Source organism: Brachyistius frenatus, unplaced genomic scaffold (genome assembly GCF_029030835.1).
Source record: "Brachyistius frenatus isolate BFR_SWC_R1_liver_20210118 unplaced genomic scaffold, ASM2903083v1 Contig_14, whole genome shotgun sequence".
Lineage (NCBI taxonomy): Eukaryota > Metazoa > Chordata > Actinopteri > Embiotocidae > Brachyistius > Brachyistius frenatus.
This window is the reverse complement of record NW_027210613.1, coordinates 3,419,204-3,436,775: the sequence shown is the minus strand read 5'-3', so window position 1 is coordinate 3,436,775 and position 17,572 is coordinate 3,419,204. Positions and strand designations below refer to the sequence as shown.

Sequence of the window (17,572 nt, the reverse complement as noted above, 5' to 3'; positions counted from 1 at the left end):
TTTTTTCTTGCTACCTTCTGTCCTTCTCACCGTCTTCCCTCCTTGCTCCTCCTGACCGCCATGTGTTATTGGCCTACAACACCTTCACATCTGTTCTGTGATTTCTTCACATGCAGTGTCAAAAGAGCTTTTTACTGGTTGAGTCAATTCTTCCGCACTTCCCACACTATCTCCTCATAATAAAGCGAATGAAGGGTGTCAGGCAGGACTGACCGAATTCTCCGCCCTTCTCCAGCCCATTAACACACCTGTTCTGTGATGATGACATTCCTCCCTTTTTGTAATGAAAAATACACTTTGGCCAAAACATGTGTGTGAGACGCAGGGAAGACAGGGAAAGTTTCACTGGACGTTCTGTTCGTGTCTTCATCCAGTTCACCATGAAACCTCACCAACTGTCAGGAATACTTAGCTTCTGTGTTTGTTTAAAACAAAGGGCCAAGAACTTGTAAATCTGCTCACATGAAGCATCACTTTGGGACCCAAGCTCTTAAGCAAACTTTAACTCTCTGGCCATATGGACCCACCTACAACTTGTTTTTTATTGTTTTAGTTCTTTAGTACACTGGTGTATGCAAAACGCTGAGCCAGTTTATTTAGTGGGACATGTTGGTTCGCTTACAAACTGTGGTGCTTAGGACCTATTTTCCCACAAGGTTGCACGAGAAACAGGCCCAAGACTAATTTACATTTGGGATGTAGTTATCCTATGTTATCCTTTTGGCAAGCAGGCGTTCCCAGATGTTGTGAAATGTCACCGATGTCACCTTGAGTGGCACGAACATTTCTCTATGATGTATGACATACCAGACAGAGCGAGAGTGGGAGCGAGACCCACTGATGATTGTGTGGTTTCAGGGTGCGGCTCTGGGATCTTGGCAAACTTAAGCTGGTTTGGTCTCGGACGCTCAGGGTCGAGGCAGAGGATCAAAGATCAGTCAGCGGGGTCTGATGCTGTGGACATCATAGGGAGGGGTTCGCCTGTTGACAGGCAGGACATGTATGAACACACACACACACACACGCACACGCACACACAAGGGAAATGTCCCTCCCTTGTCTGTGCTGCTCTGGACAGTGTCATGCAGGGTAAAGTCCTGGCCAGAAAACATATCAGTGAAAGACACTTTTGGGAGCGGGGAACTTGAGGTTTTGTTGATAATGATGAGGTTTCAAATCATTGTTTTTGAGTTTACACATATACGCATGGTATTTACAACAGGTTGTTGGCCACAGAATATATTAATACCAGTCAAATCTGTGTTGCGACCAACTGAGATAAAGTATCTCATTCCTACAACAGCTGTTTCTGAGGTATTACTTCCCCTGAGCACATTAGTGGTTGGAGTAATAATTTCTAAGATATCACTCAGACATGTTCTCTTGGGTCTACAGTACTCCTGTAAGACAGGAAGGTTACTGGTGCAAAATATGATGAAGATGAAGATGGTTACTTTTCTCATAGCTACCAATGTGCACTAACAGAGAGGATACATCTGGTGTCGTGAGACGTTTTGCCACTATTTGGTATATTCAATTTAATTAATTTATACAGCGTCAAATCTCAACATTAGCGATCCCAGGGCACTTAACATAATAATGTTGAGACCGTACAATAAGAAGAGTCCACAATTTCTATGGAAAACATGAAAAAGATTCACACAAAAAAATGTTTTTTTTTACAAAACATTGACAGTCCTGTAATTTCGAAAGTGTGATTGAACTTATAGAATACATTACCTCTGCTAACTGCTTTTCACTTCATTGTTTATAGTCTACAATTATTAGCCACAAACAAAACAGTACAACTTCTGAGCATCCACTCAACCGCATTCTTACTTAAAACACTTTTCATTGAGATTGTGGACAACATCTGCAAACCAAATGGAGGAACTGCTCAACTTTCTTGCACTGCGAGATTTAAAACTGACATCTGCCACTTAAAATGTTCTTTGCTGGATAAATTAAAAGAGCATTTACAGCTTGGAACCTCTACTAAGGCGACCACTGTAAAGCAGGGCAGCTCCAGAGTTGACGATGCCTGTCTTTCAAGGAACAACAAGAGAATTTGTCTCGTGTCTTTTGACAGCTGCTGTTGAGGCGTCAGTTCCTCTGTGGCTCTATTCGGAGTATTCCCTCGCACAGTCTTAGCAGTGGTCTGAAATATCAGCCAAATTCTTCGAAATGAAGGGGACACTGCTGACAAGTTGTGCCTTGATTTATGAGCAGAGAAGGGTTTAGCTGAGAGTCTGACCTCATCTTGGTCAGTGTTGCATGTGCATGTCCAGAAAAATTCTGCTGCGGTACGTCCAAAAGTGACTTCGTCCCCGGCTTTTAAAACTCTTTTGTTCTGTTGCAGCCAAACTAAGCCATTAAAAATGCTTTTAAAACTCACATTATTAGCAGATATTAAAGGGCCATACCAGAGACAGGCACAAGGCCTTGATGTGCCTTTTTGCTTTCTATGATGATGATGCTAATTGGGTGCAATGTAATACAAGGGCATTTTTAAAGTTTAAGAATAGATGAAGTCGTACAGGAGAGCAACAACTTTACATTGAGGTGTCAGAGATACAACAACATTCTGCGCTGCTGCTGCATTAGCTACAAAAGTTTTTTGTTTGCATTTGTATGCATACAATGTAATGTAACATATAAGTTGTAAATGCAGTAATGGTGTATTGTGTGATGCTGTTGTAACAGAGAGCATAATGCCTGGCCATCAGCTGCTGTCTGGCACACACACACGAAGAAGACATGGCTGGGCAGGAGAGGAACAGTGGTGGTGTCCGATTACTCTGAAGCTCACTTCCACCCAAACTTTCTCACCCTCTCATCAACACAATTTTAAGTGTCTCTACTGCGCCCCACCCTGAAATCAGTGCAGCCAATAGACTAAAACCACAACAATCTATTAGCACTGATGCAAACAGTCATATTCATTACTCTAGTACCATATTCTCAATGCTTTCTTTGGAATCCCCCTCTTGACCATGAAAAAATCTCTCTTTAATCTGCATTGCATTACGGTGTCCCAACACCTGCTAAAGAAAAAAAAATGAAACTCTAATGTTTCAAAAATATTTTCTCAGGGATACAGTATTATAGAGGGCACCAATATTATGTAATCTGCTCTGAAATCATGGAATCCCAATTACGTTAGCATTTATCTCATGTTTTATGGTCACCAGCAGCTGTTCAAAAGGGGATTTTTTTTTTTTTTCCTCTGCATAGCAGTGTCATTGCCTGAATATTTCCCTCTCGCTCAGTTTGTGTGCGTCTCCGTTTTGGAACAGGTATCCTAGGAAAAAGCTGTGTGATGACCACAGAGCTGTCTCATATTCACTGACATAAAGTAGTGATCACGTTGACGGAAAACATATAAATAAAGTGCTCAGGAACGAAGGCTGCGTCCTACAGATCTTTGTTAGGTCAGACATTTTAAGTAATGATGGCATGTTTGTGGTTCATTGTGTCATCGTGTGTAGTGATGCGCTGTATATTATGTAGTCATTCCCACTTTGTTTTCACTGTCAGGTTCAAGAAAAGCTGGTGCTGTGAGTACAGCGCTGCACTGCTAGCTGTACTGATGAGTCCCTCCCCAGCTCAAAAAGAGCTCTGAGGCACTTTGGATAAAAACATCTTCCAAATGTTTTATTAGGATGGCTACCATCATACTCCACCTGCAGTCTGCAATATCAACTGTAGGACTGGATTACTGTAATTACCGTTACAGAGGGTTTATTTTTTCTTTAATACCACACAAACGTTTCCGGTAATTATAATGTTGAATTAAAACTAAGTAAAGAAAACACATTTGAACTAAGATTAGCTTCCCAAATGGCTGTCAACGGACAAGATGACATTAATGCAGTAAAAAAAAAACTGTATAGAGCAGAATAGTAACAAAAAAAGTCCCAAAAAAAGTCAAAATTACTTGTTTCCAAAGCTTTCAACACATCTTGTGGCCTTACTCAGTGGATGTTCAGTTGTCATGGGAATGGTTTAATTGTTTTGCATGACCTGCGTGCTAAATTATCATTATCTGACATCAGGGTCACAAAATAACATAAACATAAAACATGGTTTACAATGTAAAATGTGTCACAAATGGTGTTTTTTTTTTTTTATTTACTTAATTCTTTAAAGAATGCTCCAATGTCCTGAATAGATCTTTTTGACAACAGACATGCTGTACTCACAACATTACTAATGTTATAAGCTCCAACTATTGTCTGCTGTAAAGAGGTGTCGACGGTACACAACAGAAACCAATGAGTAATATGGGTAAAAAAAAGAAACATGTCATTGATACTGTAAGTTTAAGGAAATTGAACTTGGCTCTAGTTGTCACCCGTTTCCCTTAATATGGTTACAGGTTGATAAATATGCGTTCACTATACTCGCTTAGGGAAGCATGACATTTTTTTTGGCCTCCAAAATTGGACATGGCTGAAAAGGTCTGGGATGCACCTGGTACATTATAGTAAGCTCAGTAAATGTTTCTCGACCTCCTGTAGGAATCAATAAAAGCACTGATAAGATTTTTCTTTTTCTTAAAATGTCATGCTAAGATTTATTTACTGCACTCTAAAAGTGGTGTATATTGAAACACGACTCGTTGAATTGTCTAAGTTATGTTTATCAATCAAACTCTTGTAGAAGTCAGATATCACAAATTTACATATTACTACATATTGAACCCTGTATGTACGTGCACCAAACTCATGTAGTGTATAATGTTTCTATGCCACGCTTTCAGTGGAAAATCGAATTATGCTCCTATTGGTAAATGGATCGTAGTGGAGTCAGGAAACTAAATGTTTCAGGGCATACATCCAGGATCTGCTCCCAGTTTCCATCTGTCTGTTTCCCTCTGTCACTCTCTCACACACACACACACACACACACACACACACACACACACACACACACACACACACACACACACACACACACACACACACACACACACACACACACACACACACACACACACACACAGAAATGAAAACTTTGAGGTCAGTGGTGAGACCTCTCTGTCCCACCTCTCACCCAGCCACATACACACACTGTTGTCAGACCTCCACTGCAGTGTCTATTACCTGGGTGGCTTCAGGCTCAGCTGTAAGTCTAATGGCCTGGATGCTTTGATGTGCTGTCCTTTTTTTTTTTTTTTTTTTTTTTTCGTGACCTGTCCAACCCTGTCCTATCGAACACATACACACACACACACACACACACACACACACACACACACACACACACACACACACACACACACACACACACACACACACACACACACACACACACACACACACACACACACACACACACACACACACACATGCACACACACTGGTACCACTGAGCAGTCAGCCAAAGATAGCTGTCATTCAGTCTAAATTGTGCTCAGGTCACAGCACTTCCAGTCGTTCAGCAGGGATTTGTGAAGCTGTGGCTGTATGACAAACACTCTCTGTCTGTATCTTTTAAAGAGCTCATATAAATATGTTCAGATTTAGTCTCCCTTCTTCTCAAGTACTCCAACACAGCTTTTCCTCTACTCTCTTGTGGTTATCTTATATGCCTCCTTGTTTTTCTTTCCCCTCTTACCTTCTTTCTCACGCCACTACTTACAAAGTTACACACGGCTCTCCTATCAGCATTTGCTCACTAATGGATCTGTGTGTTTACACTGAGTTGAGGAAGCAGTGATAATGGTGGCCGTAAAGTAATCGAACAACAGTTTACGCTCATCTCTTGGCCTTATCTCCGTCATTATCTACAGCTGGAGCTGCTTTGGTGTGCATGCAAGTCCATTTGTGTGCATGTAACTGCGGGAGGAGCCATGTATTGGCAAGACATTCAGAAACTATTCTGCTGATTGCAACTTTTATACTAATGCAACAGATTTTGATTGTTTTGATAGATCATTTAGATAATTAATGAATTTAAAGCAATTCTCCACTTTTGTGGTTGCATTGACTGCGTAAATTACCAGACTTCATATTCAAACACTAAAAGCTTCAGTACTCATGAGATTGAAGAATATTTGCACAATAACACTGATATCGTACAAATAATAATACAATTTATTTGTATAGCACCTTTCATACAAAAAAATGCAGCTGAAAGGGCTTTACAGCCAGGAAATTACATACAGTGTATCACATAAAAACAGATACGTAAGAAATGAGATGCATAAGATCAGATAAAATTAATTTATTAAACACAAATACAGTTAAAATACATAATGTAACTGCATTTTAAAGGTGCAGTAGTTCAAGAGCAGGCAAGTGCAAGAGAGCTTCAAGAGTGGCAAGTTAAAGGCTAATGTAATGTTTTGAGCTTTCTTTTAAAAGTATTAATTGAGCTAGCTTCCCTGATATCTACAGGTAATGTGTTCAAAGTGTGAACATTAGATAATCTATATCTTTCCTATTGGTTGTGTAAACCTCCAGGCCACTTTTGCATTAATTTACACTCACATCAGAGCGTCTTACACCATTGCAGCACATATAAAGCTCAGATTTCCTATTAAATGTCAATAACATGCTTATAATATAGTGTTTGCGAGGATCTCATTTATATATCCTACTATATTAATGTGCTGTTTCATGGTTTAATCAACCAGAACTGGTTTTGTTTGTACTTCTGTTATAACTATATAGTATAGAGCATCTTTATAGAACAAAACTGAAACATATTTTACTTCATATGCTCCTTTTTTAAACAATAATACAGACAACTTTTTTAAAGAGCATCAGGTTTTTACAGTTTGTGGCTGTCCTCCTGCATAAACTGTGAGCTTAGACCAAACACATGCTGGACCAACTAAAACACACTCGCTAGACTAGCCGGCTGCAATCATCAGTCCATCGCTGCATGTCATACTATTCTGAGGCCGTGTAGTTATTTCATTTTGCTGTGTCTGCACCCACTGAGTTGGACTTAACAAGCATCACATCATGGAAAAGGGTGTCCGGTGCCCACTCACATTTAGAGCATGATATCACTCTGTCTCACAGTGTGGGCACACACTGATACAAGCAACGACAACAACAACAAAAAAACACACGCTGACATATACATATGAAAGTTCAAGCACACAGTGGCAAAGCCATAAATTCTGGTCAGGGGTTATTTAATGCCCCTGGTGTCCATCTCAACAACGTCATTTTGACCACAAAGCCTACCTGACACGCTGCCCACAGGATACCTGATCCCTCGTGCTTCTGTCCAGACAGTGTGATGCTTACTCGTCCTTTAACCGCACTGACTGATAGCAGCCAGGGCAAAAATCACAAGGTGGTCTACAACTTGATATGGCATATGTATTACGCCAATATCCATTTCCATGAAGTCATTACAGAGATAAACCTGTGGTACAAACAAATACCCTTCAATATTAGTTAATGTGTCACCTTTATCGTCCATCACATTAAAATATTTCGCTTACAATAGGTCAGATGACTATATTTTACTTTTCTGTTCAAAAAGCGATACCTGATATGTAACCAAGTGGTGCAAGAGAGCCAAAGCAATATGCCATGAAGTGTGTTAGTATGATGTCATGCTGTAGCAGGTTGGTAAAAGTTCATACATATAAAATCCATGATATCAACTCACCACTGCAAACTTGTTACGTCATAGGAATCCTGTGAAGTTTTTTTTTTTTTTTTTTTTTATCTATAAAGCTACACCAATTACAATTACAAAATATATTGAATGTCCTCCCTCTTGAAACCAATAATATGCATAACGTACCCAAATATAGCTCATATCTCAGCTCTTAAAAGACACAACGTGGCTCTAAAAATGGCTGTGACTTTAGCTCTGCTTGCATTTACTCATATTGAATGACACCAAGAAGGTTCAGCTGTTATTTCTTTGCCAAAGGCTAATGAATACCAAGTCACCATGTTAAATATGTTACATGTATGTGATGATCATTTAGTTAGCTGTTTAAAAGAAATAACCAAACAAAAACTTTCTTCCCTATATTCCCCCTACTCTCCCTCAAATCATACTTTGATGATACAACAGTTTGTATCTTCCTGCTGACAAGCCATAGCATAAAAAGACCAGTTGGACTTTGTCCCTCTATAGTTATTTAGATTCAGGGGTGCATGTATATTGCCCTATAGATCTTTCCTCTTCTCATTCCCCTCATACAACATTCCAGGGAAGTGATGCACCAAATTACTGCAAATAAAGTTTAGACTGTTAATATATACAAGTCAGTGTGCTGACAGAACCGTTTTTGGGTTGTTTGGGGGAGATTGTAGGAGGCTGGGTGGGTACATTGGGGTGAGGTTAGGGAGAGAATGACAGAGTGTGTAATGAAGGATTGAGCTGCCTGCACCTTGAGTTATGAGTCACTAAGAAGAGATGCAACAAGGCTGTAAGGACAAGAGAAGTCTGGGAGAATAGGTGACTTAAGATATTCTACCAAGGAGCAGTGTTGTAAGAAATGAACAAAAATAAATGTGTAAACTTTACTGCCCCAAATTGAGGTGCATAATATAAAGGGTGACATTTTTTATATATATATATATATATATATATATATAATTGCTTACATACTCTAATGTGTTGAGTACAAGTGGAGGTAATTATGAAAGAAATATGTCCTCAGCGGCCTTGTGGTAATGTTTAGTTTTAGTGGTCATCAGGGCTGAGTTTGGACAAGCATGCGGTTTAACATTTTTGTAATGGGGTTTAGGTTACAGTTTAAAAGCCTGGTGTTTCGACTGTTCTGACTTGCTCTAAAGCCAGTCATCCATGAACAAAGTCTAACACCTTATAGATTAAGACCTGTGCCAGTGGTGGAGGAAATCAGATCTTTTACTGAAGTGAAAGTACCAATACACCAATGTAAAATTACTCCATTACAAGGCAAAGTCTTTGTGAAAAATCCTACTTAAGTAAAAGTTAATAAGCAATTGTAGTAAAAGTACTGGTTTTGTCCCACTGACTGATATATAGTGATAAATGATATCATTAGATTATTAATGGTAACGCATCAGTGTGTCAGCAGCATGTTACATTTGTAGGTGCTGCAGGTGGAGCTAGTTTGAACCACTTTACATCCAGTTTTATATCCAAGGACAGCTGATAAATCTGAAGGGTCATCAGGAGAGGAAAAGACAGAGCACAAGTTTTCAGTTTTTCAACTTTTTCTTTGATTTTGGGGAGATATTTGATGATTAAATTTAAACCATGTAAAAAAAGATTTAGTGGAAAAATCACTATTTGGGTCTGTTAACAACTCATTGACTTCTGAAAGGTTTGTGCTTTTTGTAAGAAGTCAGAAACCAAAAAGGTTGGAAACCACTGGTTTAATTTTCAAAAGTGTTTTTTTAAAAGCTTATCCATCCACTCCAGTTCACCTGATGTCATCAATATATGGAGACTGGTATTTTAATTTTTTTGCATAAGTCTATATAAGTCTATGAATAAGCTACACATACATTAAGTTCTTAGGTTTACAGTCACTTTTATTTTTGAAACATCTGCAGTGGCCACAGGAGAAGAGAAGTGACTTTAGATGCAACACTGTGGGTCTTCTCTTCAATTACAGTTATCATTTTGTCATTCATGAGTTCCTGCGGGCTCATCTTAATCAGTGATTGAGGAGCTGCGCATGTTGACTCAGCGGCCTTGTGTTGTGTTCTTTTGTCCCAGCTGGTCTGTCGGAGAGTGGGGGGGGTGCAGCCAGAGCTGTGGGGGAGGTGAGCAGACACGGCAGGTCCAGTGTGTCCAGAAGACCAGCCAGACCAACGTAGACGCCCTGGCTGACTCTCACTGTGCCCAGTCCACCCAGGTCAGGAGGCAGGCCTGCAACACACACAGCTGTCCACCAGTTTGGACCACTGGGCCATGGTCACAGGTAAAAAGGGCAGGAATGATCATTTTCACCGTGTTTACACTCATACAAGTGGGTGAGGGCATGTTGCTGCTACAAAGCTCTAACCCATAGCTGGAAAAAACACTTCAAAGCCGACACACTCGCCATTCAGCCTGAAGAGCTCGACACATTGGGTTGTTAAGTGGACCCCAGCTTTGATGGCTTCAGCACATTTTATGACAGTGATCTCAGTGGCTTTAAACTATGAATGTGCCCACTGAGACCTCGAGTGTTTCATTCTCTCTCCAATTCCTGTACATTGTGTGCGGTGACTTGTCGCACTGTTAAACTTTTTAACAGCTATTTTATCCCAAATATCCCCAACTACATGGCACAAATGGTGTCCAGTTTACTTGCTCTCTGGTACTCTGTGCCACAGTACACGTCACAGCTCCGCATTTATTGTATATAGTGAAACACTTTCAAGATTTTGATGTGCACTGTGCCATAAGATGTGTGCTTGAATCAAAAATGAATATGGGGGGAACTGTTTGATGGCCTCAGTGGTGTTATTAAGGAACTAAAGCACAGTAAGTCATTGTGTAGAGAATATGGAATGAATATTAATATACTGTATAGAAGTAATTCTGAAATGCTTTCTGTGCATACTTGACTTGTTAAGATTTTTGGCCTGTGACATTTCTTTCCATGTTCACGTCATATTTTAACTACATTCTGTCGAATCTTGAATTCATTTTGATAATTACTTCTTAAGTAGAAAAGCTACCTCTAAAATAATGAGTATATTATAAATGTCCAAGAACAATTGAAACCATTTAGCCAATATTTATTTTATTTTATCTTTGTTAGTGAATGATAAAATGTTCCTTACAATGAGGCCTCGAGTTGACTTTGGAAACTTCTGTAATGTTTGGTTTCATATAGTGGCTCAGTGTAGATTTCATTTATCTTCTTAACTATCTTCTTTATTTGGGCAATTTTTTTTTTACGTAACTGCAGTAAATGATATTGTCATTTGTCAAATGTGATATTGTCACATTTGCTGATCTACCATTGATTAAGAAGTTTTACCTAAAGCATTTTGACAGATCAAAGCGCCATATAAATCCTGTGAAAGTGTCAAAGTCCAAATACACACAAGCCGTAATCAGCAACTGTGACATTTAGACGAGCCATTGGGATTTCCTTAAGTTTGGTATGTCACAAATTCTCACTGATGTCGTAGCTCAGCATGGCCCACTGTCAGAGCGCTCATTTTGTCGCAGAGCTCACAATCAACAGGACCAAATAAAACCAGTGATTGGCCGGGAAGTGTCTCGCTCAGAAAAGAGTCAGCAAATCACAAGAGACGGTCATATCAGTGAGCCTTAAAGTCACAGACACACAACACCCTGTTCTTGGAAAAGCTCCAGAAAGAAGCTTAAAATGGAGATGTAGCACGATATTGAGATGTTTTTTTTGGACTTAAAACCACAAAAATATCTTCTAAAGGATCTTAAGACTGCAAAAAAAACAAAACACCGGAAAAGTGTCAAATATGGGACCTTTAAATATCATGAAATATCTTGATCATGTTTCTTTCTATTTGGCAGTGCTCACGTAAGTGTGGCAATGGTTTGAAGAAGAGGACTGTGCTGTGTACGAACACCGACCCAGTCGTCCAGACACACACACTGCCAGACAGCGTGTGTGCAGGCCTGCCGAAACCTGCCAGTCAAGAATCCTGCTTCATCAAACGCTGCCAGAAACAACGCAAGGTCCAATGGTTTGTCTCCACATGGCAGGAGGTAATTTAATGTAATACATGAAATCGAAACGAGAAACAAAAATTAATGTTCATTTGTAAAAATATTTTTAGCCAATGCAAATAAGTTCTGTTTCTCTCTCTTTTCTGCTCCATGTTTAGTGTTCAGTAACATGCGGTCATGGCCATCAGGCACGCTTCATCAAGTGTGCAGAGAAGGTGTGTATTATATGTCATGGCAATTCTGTGCTTTAATCTCACCACCATATTAAAGTTTTCATTTGTTGTCTCTACTTATGTATGCATGAAAAACGTAAACTGCGCAGACTGTAAGAATTGTTTACTCAATGGTTTTGTGTTGTGTGATGGCATCTTATAACTTTCATCGCATTCCTGTTTTGGGCGATAAAGGACACTGCAGGTAAATACAGAGAGCTTGCTGCCAAGAAGTGCCACCACGTTCCCAAGCCCACAGTAGAGCTGCAGAGGCCCTGCATCCTTGCTGAGTGTCCTGTCCGCACAACCCCGCCAGTCCACCGATGGAGGACGCATCATCACACCTACCCGCCTCAGCCCCTCCCTCACCCTCCACCTCGACCAGAATGGCACTCACCTCCTTGGTCTCAGGTAAGTTAACATAAAGCAGGATTACACAGCTGAAACAAGGGAGAGTTTCTGCTTCTTTTTTTCTCTATTACTTTGTAAACTCATCAACACTTGTTGTTGAGAAAAGACAGGGCCCAGAGTGTGTTATACTTGGCAGATCATCAAAGCCTTGTTTCTTTGTACCTTACAGTGCACTGTGACATGTGGAGGAGGAGTGCAGGCCAGGATGGTCCAATGTCTGGTCCAGGGGAAGCCTTCCTCTGGCTGTACCCTCCATCTTAAACCCTCAGTGTCTCAGGCCTGCAACACCAACTTCTGTCCACAACCTGAGAAGAAAGGTACTGAAGCTCTTACACAATGCTGTTTGAACGAAGTTCTCTTAATTCACCAATAATTCATTTTCCATTTTTTTTCCACAGACCTTGCGTGTAGGGATTACTTCAACTGGTGTTACCTTGTGCCCCAGCATGGAGTCTGCAACCACAAGTTTTACGGCAAGCAGTGCTGCCAGTCCTGTTCGAATTCCAACCTATAATCATTGGAAGTGACTCAGTCTGTGATACAGACAGATAGGTAGTTAGCTAGTCCAAAGACTACATTTGATGTCCATGCTTGAAAAGACGTGTTTTTGTTTTAAGCGTGTGGCGAGCACTGAAAAACAGAGAACATTTCAATGGAAGTGCAAGAGAGTTGCAGTGCCCTTTGTTCTCCCTGCGATGCCGGACATCTGGATACAAGAACTTGATGCTGACAGCACTACGCAGGAATGTGATCAGGAAAGAACAAATAAAGGAAAGACAGACTTATGAGGAGAAATTCGCAAAATGGGGATCTTGATTAAAGCGAATAGTACTGACATGTCAAAAAGAAACTGAAAACCTGAAAAATCCCCGCTTTGTTTATGTACCGCAACTGAACAGCTCTGTACCCAGGACACCCAACATCTCCCCGTCAGCCAAGGGCTAATGATGGCAGAACAACAAAGAAACAGAGAAAAACTGTTGACGAGGTTTCAAGCACTGCCACACAACAACTTGAGATACACTCTGGTCTGCTCTGCAGTTCCTGATCAAATGGTAATGAAGGTCTGATAATGAAAAGGGATGTTTCAAAGAAGCAATTAAGTAAAAATAATCAAAAAAACAGGCTAATCAAAGCGGATTTCTTCAATAGCTGGACAATAGCAGACTGCTCTGTGTTGTCATGAAAAGGAAATAAAAGAAGAAAAAAAAACATATAAGCAGCATCATACATGAAATAACTGTATTGAAATAGGACAAAGCTCTGTGAACTGTCTTTTATATCTAGTGGTGCTACAACATTTTCACATTGATTTCACCCAATCAATTTGAAATCCTCAAGTTTCAGGAAAGAACAAATGAATTGTTGAGACCCATGTACAGTGTTGTCTTGTTTTATTTATTGGCTTTACAATACAGTGTTGCTGGAAGACTGTATTAATAAGCAGTCTAAATGTGTCCTTTTATTACTCTTCCCTAACCCCATAACATGTTTTATCACGTTTCAATACATGCTGAAAAACTGCACCTTTTTACGCAAAACATTTCTTTTAATTTGAAAAACCAGCTGTCCAGTTGAGTGTTGGAAATGTTTATCAGTAACAAACTGTATGAGCATGTTGTTTAAAAAAAAAAATTAAAAAAAAATCACTGGTTCATGTTGTATTATCCTGCATTATTCTATAAGGCAGTCATGCATTGCATATATGGCACAAAAATGCATTACATATCAGTTATGGTTTAAAAGACCTGACGGATGATAGCTAATACTGTTCCAATGTGATTTTTTTTTTTACAGTGTAAATGAAATAACATTAACAAATGTGTGTCATGACAGCAGTTCAGTCGTAGCGTGAGTCCTAATTTTATTCTTTTTAGTCTGACTGAATTTCATCTTCCATGGGGGGTATCAACTTTTAAACTCGAAATGGATTCTGTCGGCATGGAAAAAGACTCAGGAAGGAAACATGATCTCCAGTCGTACTTTTTTGGCTGAAGTCAACCGGGCATCATGCCCTGACAAAGGATTTGGCTTCCAACATATTGTTAAACATCACTATCATCATCGTTAGATGTTTTCACCTCCATAATAGCAGGGGCTAGACTGTTCTTTCTGCATTTCTGTGGCTTTAATACACAGCTTTGTAACTTTCAGATTTAACCGCTGTATTGTTTGTACATGTAAAGGTATCTGAACTCCAGTCTTTGCTTCTATTCTTTCCACAAAATACAAAATTATATGGTCTATTCCTCCCATACTAAAGCCCTTACATTCTTTTGTCTTATTTAAGATGTCACCAGGCAGGGCTTCACGTTACCCCATGAATTAAAACTAAATTCTAAAGCAATGATGACGCTTCCTTTAGAAGGAGCTCAAAGAGTAGGAAAATGATTGATGAGACTGGATCAAAATAACCAATTCGTGAGCCATAATACTGAAATATTGAGTTAAAAATACTGAAGGCAATTGCAGAGACAGTAGTTCTTTACTGCATGGGTTTTGTCACGAGCAGCAACACCTTTGCCTTGGAGCTACACTGCGTGACTTTTACACATAAGTGATCGTCTGTTACAGTCAATCCACTGCTAAACTAGTTCACACAATGCTGATTCATGCCAGATCAATATCTCTGTAAGCAGAGTTTTTAAATCTGGTGTCTGGTCAGATATTCCTGTGCTGGGCGGTTGAATGCAAACTCGTCACAGTCTATGGTCAGAATACCCAAAGACTTCCTCTGGCTGAATTCTAGTTTAGCACTATAGTAACTTAAATGTGGATAAAATAATTCAATCATGAGAATCTTGTAGAATTTACAAATTCTCTTGCAGAGTTGTGACACCTTTTATTTCATTCATCCTCCATTTTACAGCTGCAAAAGTGGCGATGGAGTTGGGTCAGGCTACTGACGTGCTGGACCTCACCTCACATGCATCAGCGTTCTGCAGTTCAGCATTAAGGCATTATGATATTGAGGTATAAAAATGAACTTGATTTGATTACTTGTTGTTGTTGTTTTTTCCTCTAGAATAGGCACATCTGCTGCCTTTCTTTTGAACCTTTTTCACTGTTTGTTTAATACACCAGAACCACGTTACACTTCATATCATTAAAAACCTCAATAGGAATTTGATTAAGTTCCTAAAACAGCGTGCATGGGGCTAATGCTAAGAAGATGGAGTTTCCAACATGCAGCGGAGTGCAGCACATAAGCCAAAGGGTACTGGCTAACAGCAATGCCAATGTGGTATTAGGCTTTTCAACACCTATGACATATAGTATCTGGGCTTTACTCTTTAGTCATTTCTCAACAAGTCGAGGAGACACAGATGCCCATAACAAAATAACCATTGTCATAATCCCCGGGGCACAGCCCTAAAGCTTTCAGAGGGAGAGACAGGGAGGAAAGAAGAGTTTGAGAAGAAGTAGGGTGGAAAAAAAAAAAAAAAAAACCAGGAGAGGCAGAATATCTGTGGGTTTCATGCTGTCAGAGAGAAATGGTTGCAGAAAGAGTGAGAAGGATAGGCGGGTAAGAGAAAAGGGGGGTTTTCATCCTTACAAACCAACTCTGTTTGGTTGATTTATAGAAGGCCAACTCTGGCCACTGTGTTACTCTGGTGTGTGTGTGTGTGTGTGTGTGTGTGTGTGTGTGTGTGTGTGTGTGTGTGTGTGTGTGTGTGTGTGTGTGTGTGTGTGTGTGTGTGTGTGTGTGTGTGTGTGTGTGTGTGTGTGTGTGTGTGTGTAGACACTGAACCGCTGAACATGCGAAGGCCAGAATAACAAAGTTCTCTTTTTCCCAAGCAGATGTTTGCAAGAATTTCAGTGATGCAACAACAGTTTTATTAATTGATGCTAGTTGTGCTTACAAAATTGACACAACACACGAGAAGACAAGAGAAGAGAAGAGAAGAGAAGAGAAGAGAAGAGAAGAGAAGAGAAGAGAAGAGAAGAGAAGAGAAGAGAAGAGACAAACAAAAAAAAGTCACATTTCTGTCAACAAAAAAGAAAGATAAAATCCAACCACACAAGAAGAAAGGGATTAAGAGGATTAAGCCTTTTTCTGTTGTTTATATAAAGATAGTGATCAGACACATGCTTCCTGTAGATAACAAAGGTGATCAAGACAAATCTGGCAACATCTAAAATGTTACCTATCTCATGTCAGGTAACAGAAGAGATTATCTGACAGACAGGAAGCGAGAAAGCTTGCACAACACTCACCTTTCCACTTTAATGAAACTATGCTATCTCTGACTGCATCTGTTTGGAGAGAGCTGGCTCTTTGGCCTTAAGGCTACACTCAGAAAGTTCATCTGAAGTTACAGGGCTATTATCGTTCCATCAGGATGCACCTACAGCAATCCCTTTAGTTGTTTCCGCTCGGCTTAAAAACCTGCTGGCACTGTATTAACGGCCAACATACTGGCTCTCTCCATTTATTTGAAAATATGTTAAATTCATGAGAGGCAAATTATTTATTAAATCTATCCATTGGATGAGCAATGGGTTCCAATAAACAAAGTTAAGTGCAGTGGATAGGTTAGAGGCATAAACCATTTCAGATTGGCCTCGATTTCACACAGAACCATATCAAGGGTCTGCAGGGTTATCAATGAAGGCTCAGAATGAATCCACACAAACACAGCTCAGCCCGGGGCAGTGTTACCAAGGCTAATGGTATGGTTTCTGCCATTCCTTCAGTGTGTGTGTGTGTTGTGTGTGTGTGTGTGTGTGTTTGTGCGTGAGAGTGAGGAAACTGTTACCAGAACAACAGCGCCCTCTGCTGACTGTGTATAGAGATTTAGAAATTAGGCAAATATCACAACCTGAGGGACAAAAAAAAAAAAAAGCGAGTTCCCTGACCGGGAATCGAACCCGGGCCGCGGCGGTGAGAGCGCCGAATCCTAACCACTAGACCACCAGGGAGTGGTGCTCTGATGCGGTACGAGTCGTCGTGAAATCATGTCTATAGTTCCGCGATGGCTTATTGATCTGTCCTTCGTTATCTGTTGAAACACATTTTAGACACGTGGAGATGTTTGGTTCTAAACAGAAAATGCCACACGTTGAAGACCAAATCTTCTAAAGCCAAAAAAAAAAAAAAAAAAAAAAAAATCACGTGACCACCCCAAACCCCAGTGCTGTTTCGTCACGTGTATCAGAGGGTTTTCGTGCTGGCTTGAATACCAATAATCTTGTCAGTTTGCTAAATGACAAAACTGTAAACTCCGCTTAAAATTCATAAAAGCAGTGCCAGATTCAACCTTTCAATACAGAGGCAGTACCCAGTATTTTCCCGGCAGATGTCGCTATTTTTGACTGTATCG

General features: G+C 40.0%; 1 protein-coding gene and 1 non-coding gene across 2 annotated transcripts in view; one reads left to right on the top strand and one right to left on the bottom strand.

The window, feature by feature from the left end:
- LOC138617860 (A disintegrin and metalloproteinase with thrombospondin motifs 16) overlaps positions 1-13,352 on the top strand; it is a 50,953-nt gene extending 37,601 nt beyond the window's left edge. The window contains exons 19-24 of the mRNA XM_069693187.1: positions 9,694-9,898; positions 11,470-11,664; positions 11,784-11,840; positions 12,033-12,248; positions 12,418-12,565; positions 12,647-13,352. Of these exons, the coding sequence (XP_069549288.1) occupies positions 9,694-9,898; positions 11,470-11,664; positions 11,784-11,840; positions 12,033-12,248; positions 12,418-12,565; positions 12,647-12,762 (937 nt within the window). The 3' untranslated portion in view covers positions 12,763-13,352. The remainder of the gene's footprint in view (positions 1-9,693; positions 9,899-11,469; positions 11,665-11,783; positions 11,841-12,032; positions 12,249-12,417; positions 12,566-12,646) is intronic.
- A 3,747-nt stretch (positions 13,353-17,099) lies between these two features.
- On the bottom strand, positions 17,100-17,171 carry trnae-cuc (transfer RNA glutamic acid (anticodon CUC)). The gene has a single exon. It is a non-coding gene; the product is annotated as a tRNA-Glu (tRNA).
- Positions 17,172-17,572: the final 401 nt, after the last annotated feature.